A 20,912-nucleotide genomic window follows, 5' to 3' on the forward strand; every position below is an offset into this window, starting at 1 on the left:
TGTCATTTCCTGAAAATGTCAAGAAGGTTAACACTTTTGATAGGCCCAACTCAAAGGTCACCTTTTCAGTAAAGCCTGCTCCTAGGCAGAATGAATTACTCCCTCTCTTTGCACCCAACGCACAGTCCATAGCCCAGAACATCTGTTCACAAGTATTGTTCACCATGACACCCAATCTGTTGATTCTGCTAGAATGTGTACCTCTTGAAGGTGTATCCATCTTCAATATCTAGTAAATGACAGCTACCCAATAAATGGCTGTTGCATTACAGTAATTTCAAAAGAATATATAGTATAAATATTAGATTATGTGATCATTAGCTAACCAAAGAATGTAAACAGAAACCCAACCCTCTAGAAAAAATTATATAAGCTTAAAAATGCACCTGTGAATATTTTTAATCTTAAAAGGTTATTATTTTTTAACCAAACATTCCCAATCTCATCCAAAGGCACATTCTTCATAGTCACTCACACATATGCAAATTCAGAATTTAAAAAGCTAATTCACTTTTAAATCATCTGCTTACCCAACCAGGCACCTGAAGAGTTTCCTTAGATTGATTACAGTATATATTTGTTGTTGCTGTTGTTTGGAATAACCAAAAATACAGCAAAAAAGGCAAGAAGAGATTTCTTTAGAATGCATCACCCATATAAAAATGTTAGTAACGGGTAGCCAACCCTCCAGTAATCTTTCCAGAAACATTAGGTGATTAAAGAGTAAGGAACAGAAAGACACTCCTGAACACTAACTACAGCATGGCTACTGAAGGCATTACAAGGCTCAATAAAGAATGTTCATTCGTATACAGGGATTTAAGCGCTGTAAGGGATTTTTGTTTACTTTAGTTTTGGTTTGATTTTCTTTTTAAAACCATGCCCTAATGCCAAATGTTACTTTTTTTCTCTCTCTCTTTCCTGTTGAACTGATGCTATGTTAAGATATAAGCACAAACATCTCATAAGTGTTTTAAATCCATCCAATTGTTCAAGAAGGCATACGTGCCGGGCCAATGAAGCCAAAACATTAGAGCTAGGAATTTTGATGAAGATAATAATTGCTTACAGACCAGCTTGTTTTAACTTGCTGAACAAAGAACACAATTTTATACCACATTTTCATCACAGGCTTCTTCTCTGCATAATCACTACTATAATGAACACTTTTAAAAGGGAGATTATCTACAGGTTAAAGAGTAAGGAAGTTATCAATTAGATTCCATCATCTTCAAAATTTCACTTACTCAAACTTTATATTAATTAAAAAAAAATTTTTTTTGCTGGCCTAAGCACTGTTTTGAATCTTCACAAACCATTTGTTTAGTGTACACAGCATAAATCTGAAAACAAAGACACTCGGTAAATTTCTAGTGCTGCCCTGGATGGCTCTATAACCATGGGTATGTTAATAACTTCTTTGTATCTTCATTTATTTCTAGGACATCCCTAGCAATATAGTTTCATCTTTCTCATATATGAAAGCTGCATTTCTTTCTCATATATCATCTCATATATCATCTTTCTCATATATGAAAGCTGCATAGGCTCTGTGCCTATGTCAGGAGTTCCTCTCCCACTCCTTCTCCCACTAAGTTACTTTCATCACTTGTAGGCCCCTGCAATAATTCAATATTCAACCAAAATTTATTAAGGACCTACTCCATGACAGATAGTGCAGTGAGGGGGAGGATGAGCTCGGTCTCTGAGAGGACCGTGATACTAGTTCCCTGACTAACAGAGAGGATTGTCTCAGTCATTCTGCTTGCTTCACCCTGACTCTGGATCTCCTATCTTTACTTCCCCTGGAATATATAGCTGGAAGTCCTAAAAATTAAGGTGGTATAGATTCACAGGATTGGGCTGAGGCTGTCAGTCAGTACCCAGATTGTTGCTGGGCCATGTAGTCTGGGAACCAACACGGTTTCAAGACAGATAAGAAGTCATGGAATGGAACAATGTCCCCAATTCACAAGACCAAGATAACTCTTTGTGCATGATAACAATGGTGACCCTATCTTTTCTAAATCATTTTGCCCTTACAATTCCAGCCTCGAAGACAGAACTCTCTAGACTCTAGACTATGTTGACTCTTGATTCCCTTATTGCAGGGAGCCATTCATCTCAGCACATAGGCCTTCAGTATCAGTTGTGGAAAAGCAGGGTCATGTCTTCCAACTATGTCTGAAACCTTGTAAATTACAGAGAAAAGGAGGGTGGGAAATGTGAGATCTATGCTGTCCAGAGTATTAATGGGACAAATTCTAATGGCAACCTTAAATTTGAGACCCCAAACTTTGGACATATGCTTATCATTCCCCACCTGCCCATCTCACTGGTGTTTGTATGCCAATCTCCTGTACTTTTGTCTCTGATCTGTTGCTTGCCCTGATCCTTGCCATTCAGTAGTCATCTTGTTCCAATTCATGGCCTTCTTCTGACCTTGGATCATGGATACGCTCTGAATCTGAACCACTTACCTGGCTCCAGTTCCCCAGCCTAGGCCTGATCATAAATTATTCTCTTGCCACCTTCCCATGCCATTCATTTCGGGGTCATCACAGCTTCTTATCCTTCTTCATCTACTGCTGCCTACCCTGGTGCTGGCTAGAGTTTTAGAATCCTTTTTAGTTCATTCTGGTAGGACAAAGAAGGTAAGTAATAATTAATATATTTAACAACAGTGTGCAGAGAGGACCTAAATTTGCCAACATTCAACTGTAGTAGGTACTGAAGTTACTGTATTTTTCCTGTATCTCAAATTTCTCATCTTTATATTAATACACTGGCTGTCACATTCCCTCAAAGATACATTTATACTTAATTAAAATAGCATGCATTCTGGGGTCACAATAAAGCTATAATATGCTCTTATATTCCTAACTATATAATGAATATTAAAAACATTTAGAAACAAATTGACTCCCTAAAAGGAATAAAAATTTTGAGTAATTTTTATTTTTTAAACATACTATTATCTCACTTCAGAAAATATTTCTGAAATGTTGCATGAAAAGAAAAAGAAAAATACTATAAGTCAATTAAGCAGAGCATACTCTTCAGAAAAACTCAATAGTGGGTTCTGTTTCTTAGTGAAGAAGGATTTTGCAAATGTTAACACTTATCCCATGATTAATAAGTTTTATGTATTCAGATATAATTGCATTGAGTTTTCTGAAAAGGAGACTTAGCTTAACAATCATATGGGAAAAGGAATATTCTAATTACATTTTATTGGGTTAATTCACTTTAAGGCTTTGCCTTCTCTGCTAGTCAATTACTAAAACAGAGGCATTTTTTTTAGAATTTAAAGACACAAGAATTTTCATTGTGCTAACATAAAGAGGAGACCCAAAAGTGTTACATAAACTTTATAAAGTTTAAAAGAGTTAAAGGAGATTCCTCATCTCAATTCCTAGGAGATGCTGTATCTGGAAGGGTAAACAGAAGCAAATAGTTTTCTGAAATTGTGCCAAGGCTACATGTCAACTGCCTGGCAGGAAATGCTTTTGGAGGGCCTAGATAAACAGACCATCATCTTTTTTTGGAAAAATCTTCTCCTTTGGATTCTTACAAAGCAAATGTACTCAGTTTAAACTAGCATCATAAACACAGTAAGCAGAAAAGGATTTTAAAATCGTGGTACCTATAGGGTTTATGTCACTTAAGTGATCTGTCCTTCACTTTTAACACACAAGAACCTCAACTGTTCAGCGAGCATAGACTCAATACATGCATATTGAAATCTGTGGCAAATTAAACCTCATCTTTCCATTAATTTTCATTGCAATTTTGGTGAAGCTTTATCTTATGAGAAAGTTTCATTTAGCAGTAGCTCTTAATATTTTAGCATTATACAATGATATTTTCTTACATTTATGTAGCAATGTGTCTTTCCAAGTATTTCACATCCATGATTTTAATTTTTGTTTTAACATCTCATTTTAAGTGCTAGCACTGAGACTAAGCTAGGACTTATAAAATGAGATGTCAGCACAAAAGTTAAGTCAAAGAATAAGTTAGTCAGAGGACCACACCTAAAACCAATTAGTCTGAAACATTCTCTAGTCCATTTCCTTCTGTCCCTCTGTCCATGTTATGCATCAGATAATGGACCCTCAAATCTGGCTATCATATTTATTAAATAATCCTTTGACCTCACTTGACTTTTACTTTCTTGAAATCCAAAAAGGAAGATGAGGATCCAGCTGTTGACTCAGAACGCCTACTATCAGCCAGAGAAATCTTCTGCCCTGTGTCAAGCCGAGCGAGCTTTTTGCACCTCCTCTCTCCACAAGGCTGCATGTTCTATTTGGCTACTATATTCTTCTCCTCCTTCCTCATAATGAAAGCATCCTCTGCCCCACTCACCTTATGCCCAATCTTACCCAGTCCACGATAAAGAGAAAATTTCCCCGGCCCAAGGAACAGAGTAGTACAAAAGGTGACATACCTCTCTACCTGCCATGCCTCATCCTATAATCAACTTCAGATAATAATTTGAGCCATCTCAACTTTGGGATCCTCGCTCATTGTCCACAGCCACCAGGCATAACTTTCAATATCCCCCCAATCTGTCCCATCTCTCCCAAATAGGACATCTTTGCCTTAGTTACTATTGGGTCTCATAAGGAAAAAAAAAAATACAGAAACTTTTTCTGTAGACCATTTTATGTTGTCTACACAATGTTAAGAGGATGGTGTATAAGTGGAAAAAAGTCACAAGCTGAAGGATACGAATATTTGAGTGTGAACAGCATATTTTAAATAATATAATCACCATATTACTTATTAAATTTTTAAATGTATTTCTATTATTTCTTAAAATGGGATACACCTATAATTATAATTAGATAGACTTAGCACAGACCAGAATATATAACCAAGGTTTACTCAAAAATGTTGTAATTCCAACCCTGGAAATTTGGCTTCCTACTCGACTTATGAGAGCTTCCTGAAATGCAAATACATTCCAACATCAATATAGAACAAAGACTTAAATGACCACTGAACAAATAAAGAAATACTGACAGAGGGGCACCTGGGTGGCTCAGTCGGTTGAGCGTCCGACTTCAGCTCGGGGTCATGATCTCACAGTCTGTGAGTTCGAGCCCCGCGTCGGGCTCTGTGATGACAGCTCAGAGTCCAGGGCCTGTTTCAGATTCTGTGTCTCCCTCTCTCTCTGACCCTCCCCCGTTCATGCTCTGTCTCTCTCTGTCTCAAAAATAAATAAACGTTAAAAAAAATTAAAAAAAAAAAAAAAGAAATACTGATAGAAAGAATAAACATAAATTTCATCCTAAAAGAATATGTAAAAGTAAACCTCAAGAGAGTCAACAATTGTGTTTTAAAAAGCTAGGAAGGATGTAAAATTGGAAGGGAATGGTAAGATCTAAATATTAATTTTTAAAAAGCTGCTACATCAGTCAGGATATATGGTGTCAGTTTTTAGGACATTAAAACTCTACCTAGGGGTAATTCCAGAATGATAGATTAAGGAGATTGGTAAATCATCTGTCCAAAGCCACAAAAAACTATACAAAATTGTCAAAAAAAGCATTTCAGCCTTTTTGTTTTTGGGTTGTTTTTTTTTTTTTTTTTTTGGAAATTGACCAGAGGTACACAACAAATTGAAAAGCACTTATTTTGGGGGCACCTGGATGGCTCAGTTGGTTAAATATCTGACTCTTGACTTTAGCTCAGGTCATGATCTCACGGGTCGTTGAGATCTAGCCCTATGTGAGGCTCCATGCTGAGTGTGGAGCCTGCTTGGAATTCTCTCCCTTCCTCTCTCTCTCTGCACCCCTCCACCCCCACCCCATGGTGTGTCTGTCTGTCTCTCTCTCTCTCTCTTCTTTCTCCCCCAAAATAAATAAATAAACATTTGGAAAGCATTTATTTTTAAAATAAATAAATAATAAAACTACTGAACCTCTGTGAGAAAAGTGGGACTCTGGGACAACAGAGGCTGTTCCCACTCCCTTTCCCTGACCCCAGCGCCAACACAGTAGTTCTGTTAAGACAGGACAAGTCATGAAAATCAGTAGTTCTACCGTTGGAGGGCACTGACTTGATTTGGTGCCTAGGGTATTGTCAGAAACAAGTGACCTTAGAAAACAAATGGTAAACAATCAGGGAAAATCAACATCACAGCTGGCTGAGACTGCAGTATTGGTTGGGGTAAGCAACAGACCAGCAGAAATTTAACAGTGAGACCCAGGAGCATGCTAGCCATAGTGGACCTTGATAAACTCTCACACATCCTTGGTGGTCTGGAAGGTGTGCACATGTCCTAGGTATTCACTGCCTGAATGTGAGGACTTGCACACAACAGAAAGTAAGTCATAGCAGACTTGATGTTTTGTTCCCCAACTTGTACACAGATCATTTGGCAAAAAGATTTTCTAGCTACCAAAAGCACAATCCATAAAAGAAAAAAAATTAAGAAATGGACTTCATCAAAATTTAAGATGTGTTTCCAAAAAACACCATTAAGAAAAACATGACACAGACTGAGAAAATATCCTTATACATCATACATCTGATCAAGAATTCTCGTTCAGAGCAAGAACTCTTATAACTCAATAATAACTTTTTAAAAAGCCAATTAAAAATGGGCAAAAGGTTGGGGCGCCTTGGTGGCTCAGCTGGTTGAGTGGCCAACTTTGGGTCAGGCCATGATTTCGCAATTTGTGAGCTCAAGACCCATATTGGGCTCACTGCTGTCAGCGTAGAACCCGCTTTGGATCCTCTGTCACCCTCTCTCTCCGCCCCTCCCCAACTTTCACTCTTTCAAAAATAAACATTTAAAAAAATGGGCAAAAGATGTGAATAGACATCGAATAGACATCTATTGAATAGACATATTGAATAGACAATAGAATAGGAATGGCTAATAGCTACAAGAAAATGTGCTCGACATCAGTAGTCATTAAAGAAATGCAAATTAAAATCACAATGAGCTACTACTGCATGCCCAGTAGAATGACTCTAATCAAATGACAAACAATAGCAAGTACTGTGGAGGGTCTGGAAAAACTGGAACCTTCATACAACACTTGTGGAAATTTAAAATGAGACAGCCACTTTGCAACACAATTTGGCAGTTTCTTAAAATGTTAAACATAAATTTAACATAACCACTCATCAATTCCACTCCTAAGTGTCTCCTCAAGAGAAATTAAAATCTGTGCCTACACAAAGCCTCGTACCTAATCTTTCATAGCAGCATTATTCATAACAGTCCTCAAGTGAAAACAATTAAAATGGCTATCAACTAGTGACTGGATAAACAAAATGTAGGATATTCATATAATGGAGTATTATTCAGTCATACAAAGGAATGAAGTACTGATACCTGCCACAACATGGATGAGCCTCAAAAACATTTTGCTAAGTGAAGCCAAACAAAAAAGGTCACATACTGTATGATTCATTTATATGAGCTGCCTAGAAAAGGCAAATTTATAGAAACAGCAAGCAGAATAATGGTTGCCTGGTTCTAGAGACAGGACCTGAGACTAACTGCATATGGTGGGCACAGGGATATTTTTCAGGTAATGGAAATGTTCCAAAATTGGATTGTGGTGATGTCTGCAAAAATTCTGTACATTTACTAAAATTTATTGAATTATACACTTAAAACAGGTGAATATAATGTAATGTAAGGTAAATCATACCTCAACTCAATAAGGTAGTTTTTTTAAAACTCCACATGGATTCCAACTATTTATATCCACCAAAATTACTATTCCTTTAATCTCTGATGGTTTTTAAAATGACAAAACTTTTCCCTAATCATTCCTGCTCTGCAATCAATTTTTTAACTTCCAATTTTTTAATTTTTAACAGGTTGTGAAAGCTAATTCTCAGAACTTTGATCCATTTTCTTTAATCTATATAATCAAGATGACAATTTTGATAATGACTTTCTTTCATTCTCCAAAAACCCAATGAGTTGATGTAATCAGGCAAAATGAATGATCTAATAACTCAGTCTATAATACTACTTTACAAAGCTGTAATGATTCTAAAGCTCCCTAAGTCTGTTGAAGAAATAAAAATACCACCTGTCAAATAAAATGATTTATACATTCTCTGGTATGTACAGTATAAATCATTGTCTAACTCTGGCATGATACCCACTTTTACATCATAGGTTTTTAACCCTTCTTTTGCCTTCTTCACACAGAGAAAAATAATTTACATTTTCTCTTCACTAAAGTTTGTTTTTCTGCTCCTCAAAAAGTCCCAAATACAGCACCAATCCCTTTCCACAGATTCCAGGAATAAAGATGTCCTCCAACTCAACTATTCCCCAGAATACAAGGGGAACTTCTAGACAACTTCTATGTGTTCCCTGTAATGTATTTACCTCATGAAGAAAGAAATCATGAAAGACTTACATCAACAGTTCCTTTCTCCATTGATGATCAGATACATTCCTGATCATATTCCCTCCCTCTATTTTCTGTTATATTTCCAAGTCCCACCAGTGGCTTTAAGGAATACCTGGCTTGGGCTGTGTTTGATCCACATGGGGCCTGATGGTAGGTCATGTTCCATCATTATTTCCATCCAATCTTAAAAAAGAGAAAAAGGATCCTCTCAATCTGTGGTTTATGGTTCAAACCTTGAAAGCATTTTTTAAAAAGATATATATAAATATGTTTATAAATATAAAAATAAATGCAAAATTTTAATTTCATGTCAGTCTTTAGGCTTTAGTTTCATTCCAAGCATCTTCTTTCCATATATTTCTAACTGTTAAATTCTGGGAAAATTAGTTACAACCGAATATTCCTTATATTCACTCAAGTATGTAGGTAGATTTTTTTTTTCCAAGAAGCCAACTCTTATCTGGCCTAACAGGGATCTATTTAAATAAAAAATTAAGTCAGTAAATCCAACAAATGCCTAACGAACACCTACTGCTTAACAAGCCCTGGATGTTTAGAAACAAATCAGGAATAATTTCCATCTTGAAAGAAAATGAAGCATAACTAATATAATTTAAATCAGATTCGGATGAGTACATCAATATTAAAAAAAATGAAAGCCATGGAAACAGAGGTTGCATCTGGGAATAGCAGATTTCAAAAAGTTGACTTGATAAAAAGTAATGCTTCAACTGGAATGGAATTGGGAATGGGAGGTAGTAACAGAATCTTGTGGAAGAAAGCCAAGTGATGTGAGGTATGGATATAGTATCAGGTAAGTAAGGACATATTGGGAGACAAGGCTGAAGTCTGATTAAGATAATACTAGCTAATATTTACTGAGTATTTACTATGTGTCAAGTACTATTCAAAGCATTTTATATGTATTAATTTATTTGATTCTCACAACAACTCTATAAGGAATATACTATTGTTATTCCCATTTTAAAGATGACAAAACTGAGGTATAAAACGGTTAAATATGTGCTCATGGTTACATAGACACAGTTAAAAGTTCGAACCACGTTCATTATAAAAGCAGTTAACAGGGATTTTAAATATCTGTTATTAATTCTTGGGCCATCCTCAAGACTTTGCTCAAATGCCTTCTTCTCTAACGAGCCTTTCTTGATACCCCCAACTGAAAAGTATCCCTTTCTCCTCTAAGCTTCATAGCACTTTATCAATCTTATAACAACAGCTTATGAACAAAATCTTAATATTTGGCCTCTGGCATTACAGATTTTATGTGCATCATTCTCTCGTTTTTATTCTGCTTTAACCTGATCCATTTCTATTTTCCACAAGTCCTAGAACAGTGCTTGGAACGTTATAATGCTAGTTAAATCTGTGGAGCACTTACTGTTTGCAAGGCATCGGGCTAAGCATTTTAGAGGATTTATCTCACACACACACACACACACAAAAACCAGCAACCCAATTCCTACTTCACTGCATTCAAGAGCTATTTTTAGCCCCTTCTGTCACAGATAAAAAATACTAGATGCGCCTTAAACTCAGTAAACAAAATGAACATGGTCCCCACTCTCAAGAAGCTTACAGTCTAGGAGGCTGCTACTATTAGTATCCCTACGTATAGAGAAGAGGAAAAGCGAAGTTCAAAGAAGTAACTTGTTCGCCCAGAATCAACACAGCAAAAAAGTGGCAAAGTCTGAATTCAAACTCAGCTCTCCAGACTGGATATTCGGGACCATGTGCGCCTAACCACTAAGTTCTAAAGGAGGCAATAAAAACCATTTACTGGAGGAAAAGTTTTAGAATATTTTATACTACACTGAAAATATCCCAATGATAATGAAGACTTTTACTTAATTTCCTTCTGTGAGAGGAAAGCAGGAAATGAGCCACAGTGCAGATGGAGGTTGCAGTGGTATCCTGGTGGCCCAGAACTGCTGATCAAGCCATCTGCTGAGGAGACGAGGTCAGCATTGATTTCCTCGTGTCCCTTAAAATGACCCCTAATGAGCAGTATCCCTTAAAGTGGTTCTTCCTGAACGTCAAGGCTTTACTGTGCTGGCTGTGCGCAGTGTGGTGTAGCCCAGTCGCTAATTAGCAGCGAGACCTTGGGCTATACCTTCTATCAAATAACCCAGAGGTGAGGAATGGAGAGGAAGAAAACGATGCATAGCTTCTTACTTAAACGTTGCTGCAACTATTCTTGAAAGCTGGGTTCAACCCCCCAAGAGAAGAGGCTTCCAAAAATGTGTGAGTCCCTACTCTCCACCAGAGAAGTTAGAAAGCCGCCACGATGAGACTACGGAGCTGTACGTAGAACTCAGATGCCCCTCCGGCCCTGAACACCTGTCTTCTGGCGGAGGGCCCCGAGTCCCACTGCCCACAGCCGGCGGGCCACACTCTTCTCCAAGCGCCACCTTGGCGGCCTCACTGTGTGGCCTCACCTCATCTCAAGTAAAGTTTTTAGAGTAGCGGTATCCCAAACTATGGACCAGGCAGAAAAAGGTTCCTGGAGGCAGGTGTCTTATTCCCCACAGTTTCTTAGCCCAACAGGCGACCAACTAACTTTACTCCGAGTCCATCACGTAAGGCGCTGGAGATGACCTCGGAGGACATGACCCACAGCCCAAGGGTCCCACCGCAGGCGCAGGCTGGCCGGCCCGGGCCCTGGTTCGACTCAGACTTCCACGCCCCGCACGCCGCCGAGCCCCGCCCCTGCGCCCGGCAGTTAGCCCGGCAACCGGCGCTCCCGGGCCGCCGCCAGAACGCAAAAGGCGTGGTCGGCGCCGGCCAGGCCCAGCCCCCCGCCAATGGCCTGCTGCGCCGGCGCCGGGTTCTCCAGGTCCAGCCTTCCCTCGCCAGCACAGGGCTGTGCGCATGCGCCTGGAAAGGCGAGTGGGTGAGGGCCCCCTACCGAGGGGAGGGGGGGAGACGGAAATGGAGGGAATCTGCTCGCACCAGCTGGCCCCCGGACGGGCACCGGCCCGAGGGCGCTTTGGGGGCGGAACTGGGGGCGGTGGTCGCCGGGGAGGTCGAGGCTGGTCTCCCACCCGCAGCGGGAGTAGGGTCGCGGCGGCCCGCTGACCAGCCCGTGTTTGTGTGTATGTACCCGCGCAGGGAGATATGGAGAACTGTTTGGCGGCCGCGGCGCTGAACGGGGTGGACCGACGTGCCCTGCAGCGCACGGCTAGGCTGGGTCAAGAAGTGCTGGAGCGGGCCAAGAGGAGGGCGGTGGACTGGCATTCGCGGGAGCTCCCCCAAAGCAGCGTGGGGGTCACTTCCCGGGAACAGCCTGACCGAGAAAGACGACCAGCAGCCGGCCCCCAGCGCCTTCTCCCGGGAGAGGTGAGGGCTCCTGTGCTGGGGGACCAGCCCATTCATTCGCTCCTGGTGGCCTGCTGGCAACCTGGGCACGCCCAGCAGAAGCACCTGAGGGGTCCTGTCCTTGGCGGAAGCTGTAAAGTAACGGGACAATGAACGGAAAGCCCCCTGAAAACTCTTGACATTTGACAGATTCTTGTTGGGTAGTTTAGGGTACCGCTAGTGGTCGGCCCTGGTATGTTACTTTTTTTTTATATATAAAAAAATCTTACATGTTACCACCTGATTTTACAGGAAAGCTAGCAAACCTTTCCTTGTCCTGGATAAATTCCTATTAGATTGGAATTCTTTCTCAGTAAGGTCCTTCTTACTGACTTAAACTTGCAGAGGCCTTTTGAAAAGCAAAAAAGACGCCATTCTCCAAATGACTTTATTCTCCAGTAGGGAATACCACATCTCACCTGTGATTTGCCATTTATTCAAATAGAGAGAAGAAAGACAGCCAACCCTCAGTGCTTCCTTCAGAACAATGGCAGAATTCATGGACTATACTTCAAGTCAGTGTGGGGTAAGTTGGTGTAAGCCAAAGCCATGCCCTTGATCCACCTGCAGATGGATCACAAAGTGGATTTTTGCAGAATTTAGGGAGAATCTGGAGACTACCTGTTTGCCCTGCCCCGCCTTCAAGGGCAGGTTGTAAACAGGGATTTAAACCGGGTGATAAATCCAAATTAGAATTTATTCAACAAATATTGCGTGTCCAGTTCTGTAGGTATTATTGAGGATACAGACTATTGGGGGAGGAGGGGTGGGAAGCTTATTTGCTGACTTCCAAAACAATCAAGTCCAGATATTAGGGATTTTTTTTTTTTTAACTTTGAACTGAACTAAAGTTAAAAAACATCAGTAAGGTCACTCTAAACTGGAACTGAGCCTTTCTGGTTTTCGAAATGTATTGAAACAAAAACAGAAACAAATTCCCTACACTAGAATTTAACCTCTGTTTCAAGTCCCCGGTAATTTGTTTTTAAGTATGTCCCTATGAGTCCATATCACTTGTTGGCCACAAAGATGGTTATGTGGAACCCTCATAACCTGATGAGTACCCTCATCAAAGGTGGTGTGGCTTACTAGCAGAGCAACCTCCCAGGAATCACACCCATGTTCCGCCACTTTCTGGCTATGATGCCCTGGGCCTGCTAGTCTCTCTCAGCCTACCTTCCCTGTCATAAAATGAAGATCTCTAAAGTGCTTTCCAGCCTCTAGAGTCTGTTTCTTTGGTTTCCACTGAGAGATGAACACCAGAAAATTGTCATGAACTGTCAGCATGAGGGACTTGAGGGATATTTTTGGTACCATTCACTGAAATGAGTGTACAAAGGTTTTAAAGACTCTCTTCTCAAAACCATACACTAAGTCATCTTTAAGTACTTTGAAGGAATGGTGAAGGCAGGCCAGCCTGCATCCAAGGAAATTACCTGCATGGAAGATACTCTGTTATCTAGAAGTTATGGCAGACTCTGTGGTCTCTTCCAGCCTTAACATGATGTGATTCTTAATGTGGTTATAAGGATGCTGGTCTACAAGGGAGAAGGAAGAGAATACCTTGTTTCAATTTCATCGATTAAGATTTTTAAAAATCTCTTCTCTCTCTACATCTTTTGTAAAAGCCCTCTGACTCCAAGAACAGGATTCCTATCAATGAGATATGGCCCAGAGAATATTTTTGTGTTATTCTGTTAGTTTTAGGAAAATCCATAACTTCAGCTTTTCTGTGAAGTGATCAACTTAAACATTTTGGTACATGGTTCAGTAAAAGGAATAACATTGATCTTTGGTTTGAGGTTTAGCAAATTGGTGTTCTTCATTTTGATTTTCAGTCCATACTTCAGATTTTCACTCTGTATGGAGTCTCAGAATCCCGTGGCTTTCTCGAGATAGAATTAAGACGTGTTGTGAGCTTGCCTTTACAATTTTGAAGGAGCCCCTAAAATACATCATTAGACCTATGTCCTGAAGTGCTATCCCCAGCTTCTCATTCTTTTGGTCTCATGCCTTAAACACTTTTTGTACACTGTGTTCAAAACAAGCAGGCTTGTGATGTCCTCGTCATTAGTCATAATCAAGGGCAAGTTTAAGGTTAACTTCGAGGGGGAGGAAGGAAATAGACAAGAAAAAATGTAACTGCTTTCTGATCCTTTGGATTATTGTCCTTAAATTACAGACCTCTTCCCCCCCCCCCGCCCCCCCGCATGGACAGAACGATTGCCTAGCTGTTGAGTTTTTGTTACATTTCCTGTTGTATTTCTAAGTCTCAAGGAGATGCACCCCTCTTCCCTTGTCCTTGTCTGGGACTTAGACAATAAAAATAGAACAGCTCATCAGAATTTGTGATGAGAGGAGGTGGAAGGGCATATGTACTTGACATTGGGGCAAAGACGTTGTGACAATTATTTAATCTGGCAGAGAGCATCGTCCTGCCCAACTGTAGGTGGCCAGAATTCTTGCCCTACAAAGACAGCAGATGGCAGCAAAGTGATGCCAAATGCAGTTTCCTTCTCTGCAGCTACTCTACGTGGGCTCAGAGTTGTTCCTTAACTTCAGAGGCCTGTCAAGAGACTGGATGATTTACCTTTGCTCTGATGCCTCCCTCCTTAACCACATTTTCCCCAAGTAGCAGGGAGGTTTTTGGGTTTTTTTTTTTTTTTAATTTGATCAGACTATTTGGTTACCCAATATCTTTCACATCACTTCTATAGAAATATTATTCATCTGTACTGGAGGATGGAGGGGCAGCCCACGTCTCTCGTTACCACAGAAGGAAGTCGGAACTGCATTTGTGCTGTGACAGGAGGAATGGTCAGGTATGTATCCTCAGCTGTCCGTGCCATGCTCTTAGTACGCACATACACACACCCACACACCCACCACCACCCCCGAAGTGATACCCTATAATTAGGAGTTCCTGCTGGATTTGTATTTGGGGGATTACTTTGTGTCTCAGCATTACAGTGTTCAATGGAAATGTATCAACCCCCAACCTTGGAGACCTCGCAGCAATGAACACGAAATAGGATTTTGTCCAAAAGATAAGATTGATGCCACTGCAGCATCTTCAGTTGAGCCTGAAATCCTGAGTCCCAGGATCCTTGGACAGGCTTAAAGAGGAGAGCTTCAGATGTCCTCACCTACATCTACAGATACGAAAGAGGTTTTTAATAATCACATACTTCACCCTAAGTTAGTGATAATTATCATGTCTTTGGTAATTTTAAAAAAGGAAGTGTAAGGAGAGGGGGGTCTCTTGTAACAGAATTCTTTTCCTAAAATATTAGAACATAAACTACTAGTATTAGGAACAATTATCGGCCTCTTACTACAGTCTTACCTGTCTTTTACCACATGTTCTGGGGAGGCCAAAGATTCTACTTGTTGAACTGATGCCATAGGAGTCCATTGTTGTTTTTGAAGAGAGTAGGGTTTTATTTTGTTTTGCTCTTTTTAAACTCTCCTAGTTGTACTTGAAGACAGCAAACTTAAGTTCAGAGTCTAATCCACAGATTGGATTCCTGACTTCTCTGGCCTGTGGGTTTAGGGAAAGGACAGAAGAATGGCCACAGGGATGTGAGTGAGGGCTGGATGCACGCTGGAAGCCCCTCCCATTTCCCTGGCATGTATGGAGCACCAACACAGCCCAAATCCTAGGTTCCCTTTTCTTGCCTGATCCTAAGGGGGTTACGTGTGAGCAAGGGTCAGTCCTGCCCCTCCCATCCCTTCCTATAAAATGTAAGTTAGTGCTTCTAAGGGAGATCGACTTTATCAGTTCTGCCTTTCTCCTCTAGTACCCCCACTCCTGGGAGAAGCATAGAAGAGAATTTTATTTTCTGAGAGCCTGCTAAGTGTCAGTCACTCTTGCACTTAAAATCTCCAATCTAGTATCCCCATGTTGTAGACTAGGAAACAGACTTAGAGAAATTAATCCACCCCTTTTTGTAAAGCAGGAGACAGGATTCAAATTCAGGTCTGTCTCCAAAGCCCATATAAGTATAAAAAAGAATCATGGTAGGGGTGCCTGGGTGGCTCAGTCAGGTAAACGTGCAACTTTGGCTCAGGTCATGATTTCACAGTTCGTCGGTTCGACCCTCACGTCAGGCTCTGTGCTCAGAGTCTGGAGCCTGCTTCAGATTCTGTATGTCTGTCTCTCCGCCCCTTACCTGCTCGCACTCTGTCACTAAAATAAATGTTTTAAATTAATTAATTAATTAATTAATTAAATAACATGGTAAACATCTGACTACAAATACCTCACAGAGTTCACTAAAAGCCTTAATAACTTAGGTGACAACTTAGAAGAAACTGACAGAACAATTATTAAACCCTAATAAAGTAAGAGAAAGTTTCTTGTTATAATCCAGAAGTCTGGGCACTAATCAGTGTTTCAACTTATCTCTTCAGAGAAAAGACACCTCTCTTGGTCTTGGAGTCATCTCTCACGCATCAGAGTGTGCTCTAGAGGCCTCTCAGCAGCCTGTGAGTACAGATCTTCTGTGTTCTGGGCTTCACCACCAGTGCATTCCATGAACCAGTTGACCTGGTTAGAGTGTTCTTTGTACCAGATCCATAGTATTTGAAGTTGGGAGGTTTCACCCTTGAGGAAAGAGAGAATACAGCATTTTGATTCAATGTAAAATTATGTTTTCTTGGTATCCTTCCTTCACTTGAAGCTTAAGGGATACTCTTTGTGCTTGGGCTCATACTTGCGGTTGGAAAGAATGTGAAGTATTCACATCTCCATTCCTACGGCCCAGCTGGGCTGGCACTGGGTCCTGCTGGAATTCCACCATCTGTTCAAGCAGCAGGGGGGTGCTGACCCTCCTGCTTACAAAGTGAAAACCATTGCTGAAATTCTGAAACATATAAATTTGGTTAGATCGAGTTCCAAAACATTTGAAGGGATTTGTTCTCATTTTCCACAAATGTTTCCCTGTAAAAACGCAGTGATGAGTTTTTCATTTTCAGAATAAAGTACTCATTAGTTCATGAACCCAGGGAATTTTCTGGAAGTTGGAAGGGCTGGAATTCTGAGAAAAGGAACTCCAGCATGTTGCTGGAATAGTTTGCTTAATCTTTATTTGTCTACAGTGTGCTACTAGCCAGGATTCAGAATATGCTAGAGTTAGTGGCAATGAACAATATTCTGCTTCTAGCGCAGATAAGTTGTAAGGTTTAGATGCCTCCCATGCTTGCTGAATTTTGGTAATGCTAATCTGCCCGATATTCGTGGTGTTGAAATCACAGATGCCAGTCTTACCCCTGTGTTTCCTTTTATGCAGACAAATGAAGTATCCTTGGCTTTCTGTGATTCCAATAAGCCGAATTTTCTGAAACCGACTTTTGTGTACTTAGTTGATGACCAATGCGTAGTTGTGGTAGAGTCCTATGCATTCATGTCACTTAAATGATAATAAGGCCAATTTTGCAGTAACTGAGCGTGAAAGAACAGAGGTTAAAGCAGCTTTGGAAAAAGTTCACTTTATTTTTAATTTTTTTTAACTTTTATTTATTTGGAGAGAGACAGAGACAGCATGAGCAAGGGAGGGGCAGGGGAGGGTGAGAGAAAGAATCCCAAGCAGACTCCTCACTGTCAGTGCAGAGCCTGATGCGAGGTTCAAACCCACACAACTGTGAGATCATGACCTGAGCCGAAACTGGGAGTAGGAAGTTCAACCGAATGAACCACCCAGGCGTCCGAGGAAAAGTTCACTTTAAATCTCTGCAAAGTAGAGGGCGGGGAGGCAGTTTCATAAAAGTATAAATATTACCATTTATTCCTCCTTGTGGAATTTGCTGGCCGGTGGTTTGGTTTGGGCCGCGGGTATGGTGGTAGAAAGGGCAGCTGCTCCCTCTGGCTACCCGCCCCGCCCCGCCCAGCACTGAGGAAGCATGCAGGACATCCCAGCTGTAGGATGTGAGCTTTGGCTCTTTACTACAGGCTCTTCTCTTCTCCTGTGTGCGGTGTTGCCGTCTGCCATCAGAACTGAGACCCCTCCTCTGGCCGCACATCTACCCACTTCCCAGCCATGTGTTGAATCTGTCCTTGGAAGATGGTCTGTGTTCGGCACAGCTCTAAACACAACTCTTTCCGTTCACTCCAGTTTCCCATGCTTTGTACTATGGGACAACCAATCCTCCGGGGGAGGCTTTGGCCAGCCAGCCGCCTTGCTGCATGACGGAATGGGATCTACTCTAGTGTGCTCCACTTTCAGAGAAGAGAATAGTTCATCTTCCTCCTGAGTTAGCAAAGCACAGTTAAAAAGGGTCTCGTTATTCCATGGTGCCTTATCATTACTGCTAATCCGTGCTAACAGGTGCCACTGTCTGTTTTTGATCCCCAACACGATGATTGGAGTGTCCCATTTATGACCCTTCATGTTCTTGTAACATTCTAGCGCTTACAAAGTGTTTTCACGTACATGTTGTGAGGTAGGTATTATCACAGTTTTAGAAATAAGGGAACAGGCACAAGGAGAGGTGGAGACTTACCTAAATGACATTCCTGTTGTCTTCCCAGGCTGACTTGAAAGCAGGACCTCCATGTCCCACATCAGTGCTTTGTTCCACTGTACTTCTGGCACACAGGGGTCACCTTGCTGGAGGTGCCCTGATGGCACTGTGATAGAAAATCTCTAAACCGCTAATATATGCTTTTTCTTGCAGGCTGAAAACATCTCTAAGGACCTCTACATAGAAGTATATCCAGGGACCTATTCCGTCACTGTGGGTGCAAATGATTTAACCAAGACTCACGTGGTAGCAGTGGACTCAGGACAAAGTGTGGACTTGGTCTTCGCCGTATGATGTTGACCATCACGGCCATCGCATCACCTTTTCTTAAGTAGCAAGAAGAATAAAGTCACCATATGATTCTCTTAATATTTACACATTACTCCTGCTTTCACTGCTGACTGTAGAGGGTCAGTCTTCCTGGGAACTGGAGTTTGTCTCTTTCAGTGCCTATTTTAACTTAAAATTCTGGAAGTGCCTGCCCCCTCCCCCCCACCCCCCTGGCTGAAAATAATAATGTAATGATGCTATCTGAATGGTTTTTAACTGCTTACTTTCCAGGTAAAGGCTAATTATAATAAAGGGAGATGATTTGGAAATGAAGAGAATTCCTTTTTATTGGTATTAAGAGGTGAAACAGTGTCGCTCACGCACAGCTGGAGGCTTATGAAACGATGGCAGAGAGGCTGTGGACACATTTGCCCAAAGCAGGCCAATCACCCCCTGCAGCTTCTGTGGAGGAGGCATCCTCGAGCAATCTCCCCAGGCCCCCGTCAGGGAGCCCTGGCCGTGGCCACCAGACTCCTGTGCCCCTTGTGGCAGGTGCCTTCCTGCCGCTCATCTGCCAGGAAGTCTTAACGGGTGAAGATGCTGCTGCTTATTCGACTGTCACCTGAGGCCTGCACTCTGTCTCCGTCCATTGAAGAAGGACTTAACCACTTTGTAATGCCTCCTCAGGTATTTACCACCACTACTCTTTTAGCTTCCTATTAAAAAAAAAAAAATCCTGAGAGTCTTATGCTGACTATAATTATAAGGCTCAAAAGTCACAGATTTTATTTATTTATGTGCACTGGGGAGGGGCAGAGAGGGAGAGAGAGAATCCCAAGCAGGCTCCATGCTATCAGCACAGAGCCTGACACAGGGCCCGACCTAAGGCTCAATCCCACAAACCGTGAGATCATGATCTGAGCTGAAGTCAGGAGTTGGACACTTAACTGACTGAGCCACCCAGGCGCCCCAAAAGTCACCGGTTTTCAAAAGTCCTTGATGTGCCCTAAACTTCTTTAAGGTACCGTGTCAACAGTATTGCATCTGTCTGTTTGGTTGCCTGGTAATTCATCTCATTCTGAATGTAACAAGTCTTTCCTCAGGATGAATGCCAATATTTTATATGATGAAAACTAAGTTTTATGTAGAGCTATATTAGCATTCCTAGGGAGGAACAGACTCCCATGGACAGAGGCCTGATAAAGCAGACCCATGCCCATCACCCTAGGGTAAAGTGTCATTTCAGTGGGATCCTGGCCTCCCCAAGGAGACTGTGATCAGCCTTGCGGGTTCTGTAAGCCTTCTGAAACTGAATGCAAAATCGTGGGTCTGTGCGTTTTCCTGGGAAGAGAGCATGGGATTTTTCGTTCTCAAAAGGAGCATGAAGAACCACGCAAGGAGTCCTTGAGAAGCCCCTTCCCGACCATCCTGCTTTACCTGGCTCCTCAGGGCGTTCGTTCTGAGGGCCATTCCTTTCCCTCCCGTGTGTCACTGTACCCTGGCTCCATTTTCTGTGTTCAGCTTCCTCTGCTCTGTGGCCGCTTCATGCCGCTTGCTTCCAGAACCAGCTCCTTGGTTCTCCCCACCACTACAGTTCGTACCCTCTGTTGTTTGCCGCCCCTCTCTTTCCAGATGATGCCACGTCTTGTTCCTAAACCCCAAATTTATTACTTATGTTGTGTGTGCCACCATGGGATGAGTCTTGATGACTGAAATAGAACCACATCACGGATCCCAGAATCTCTGAACTATCTGTAAGTGTCTGGCACTGCTGTTTGTAAAGAGAAATAAAGTCTGGTAGTTATTTCTGGCCATTATGCTTTTTGGATAGGTTATATCTGATAGCCACATTTGGAACTGGGTGGAGAAGGTATTAGTCATGATGTTCAAGCCAGCCAGTAGGGGAAGCAAAGGTAGCCAACTGCCACCTGTCAAAGGAGCTTGTAAATCACACTGATCACAAAGAAAAGGTGGCAAGCTGCTGGGAAAACAAGTTTTGAAAGGTTGAACGAGGCACAACAAAACATTGGGAGATGTGACTCCAAGGGGAATAGGACAGTAATCTAAAAAGGAAGGAATGCTGTACAGGAATCCATCCCTGTCCTGGCTTTGAAAACCACAGACTGAATCCTGTTTAGGTTGTAAGCATGGGAGAAGAGCAACCTACCTGGGCAGCCAGCAACCTGACCTCTCCAGAATTGTTATGTGAGGATCAAACGGTAACTCAAAAATAACCAAGTGTGGAGGGCAGAGGGACCCACACGAGGGGATTCTTACAAGGCAGAGCCTAAGACTGACTGTCAAACATCGGTAGTTGATTGGTGCCATCAAGCACAATTAGGA

The 20,912-nt window shown here is 41.7% G+C and overlaps 2 protein-coding genes across 14 annotated transcripts in view; one reads left to right on the forward strand and one right to left on the reverse strand.

Annotated features, from left to right (window-relative positions):
• The window catches only part of DENND2B (DENN domain containing 2B), a 178,809-nt gene extending 167,745 nt beyond the window's left edge, over positions 1–11,064 (reverse strand). For 6 of the 8 annotated variants that reach the window (XM_045484419.1, XM_045484415.1, XM_045484422.1 and 3 more), the window contains exons 1-2: positions 10,596–11,064; positions 8,512–8,582 (exon numbers count right to left, since the gene is read on the reverse strand). The gene's annotated coding sequence lies outside the window, so the exon portion shown is untranslated. Of the gene's footprint in view, positions 1–8,511; positions 8,583–10,267 lie in introns of all 8 variants that reach the window. The other 2 variants (XM_045484420.1, XM_045484418.1) reach the window with 2 other exon arrangements.
• Positions 11,065–11,181: 117 nt separating this feature from the next.
• On the forward strand, positions 11,182–20,383 carry AKIP1 (A-kinase interacting protein 1). 6 transcript variants are annotated; one of them, XM_045484429.1, is made up of 7 exons: positions 11,182–11,313; positions 11,532–11,759; positions 12,223–12,303; positions 14,495–14,599; positions 16,191–16,265; positions 18,453–19,256; positions 20,202–20,383. In XM_045484429.1, the coding sequence occupies exons 2-6, from the start codon at positions 11,538–11,540 to the stop codon at positions 18,591–18,593; spliced, it is 624 nt and encodes a 207-aa protein (XP_045340385.1). In that variant the 5' UTR covers positions 11,182–11,313; positions 11,532–11,537; the 3' UTR covers positions 18,594–19,256; positions 20,202–20,383. The 6 variants fall into 6 exon arrangements, with proteins under 6 accessions (XP_045340385.1, XP_045340387.1, XP_045340386.1 ...); XM_045484431.1 differs by having other exon boundaries at positions 11,182–11,305; XM_045484428.1 differs by having other exon boundaries at positions 11,190–11,313; positions 18,453–20,383.
• The last annotated feature ends 529 nt before the right edge of the window (positions 20,384–20,912 follow it).

The sequence above is a fragment of the Leopardus geoffroyi genome, chromosome D1 (assembly GCF_018350155.1).
Source record: "Leopardus geoffroyi isolate Oge1 chromosome D1, O.geoffroyi_Oge1_pat1.0, whole genome shotgun sequence".
Classification (NCBI taxonomy): Eukaryota; Metazoa; Chordata; class Mammalia; order Carnivora; family Felidae; genus Leopardus; species Leopardus geoffroyi.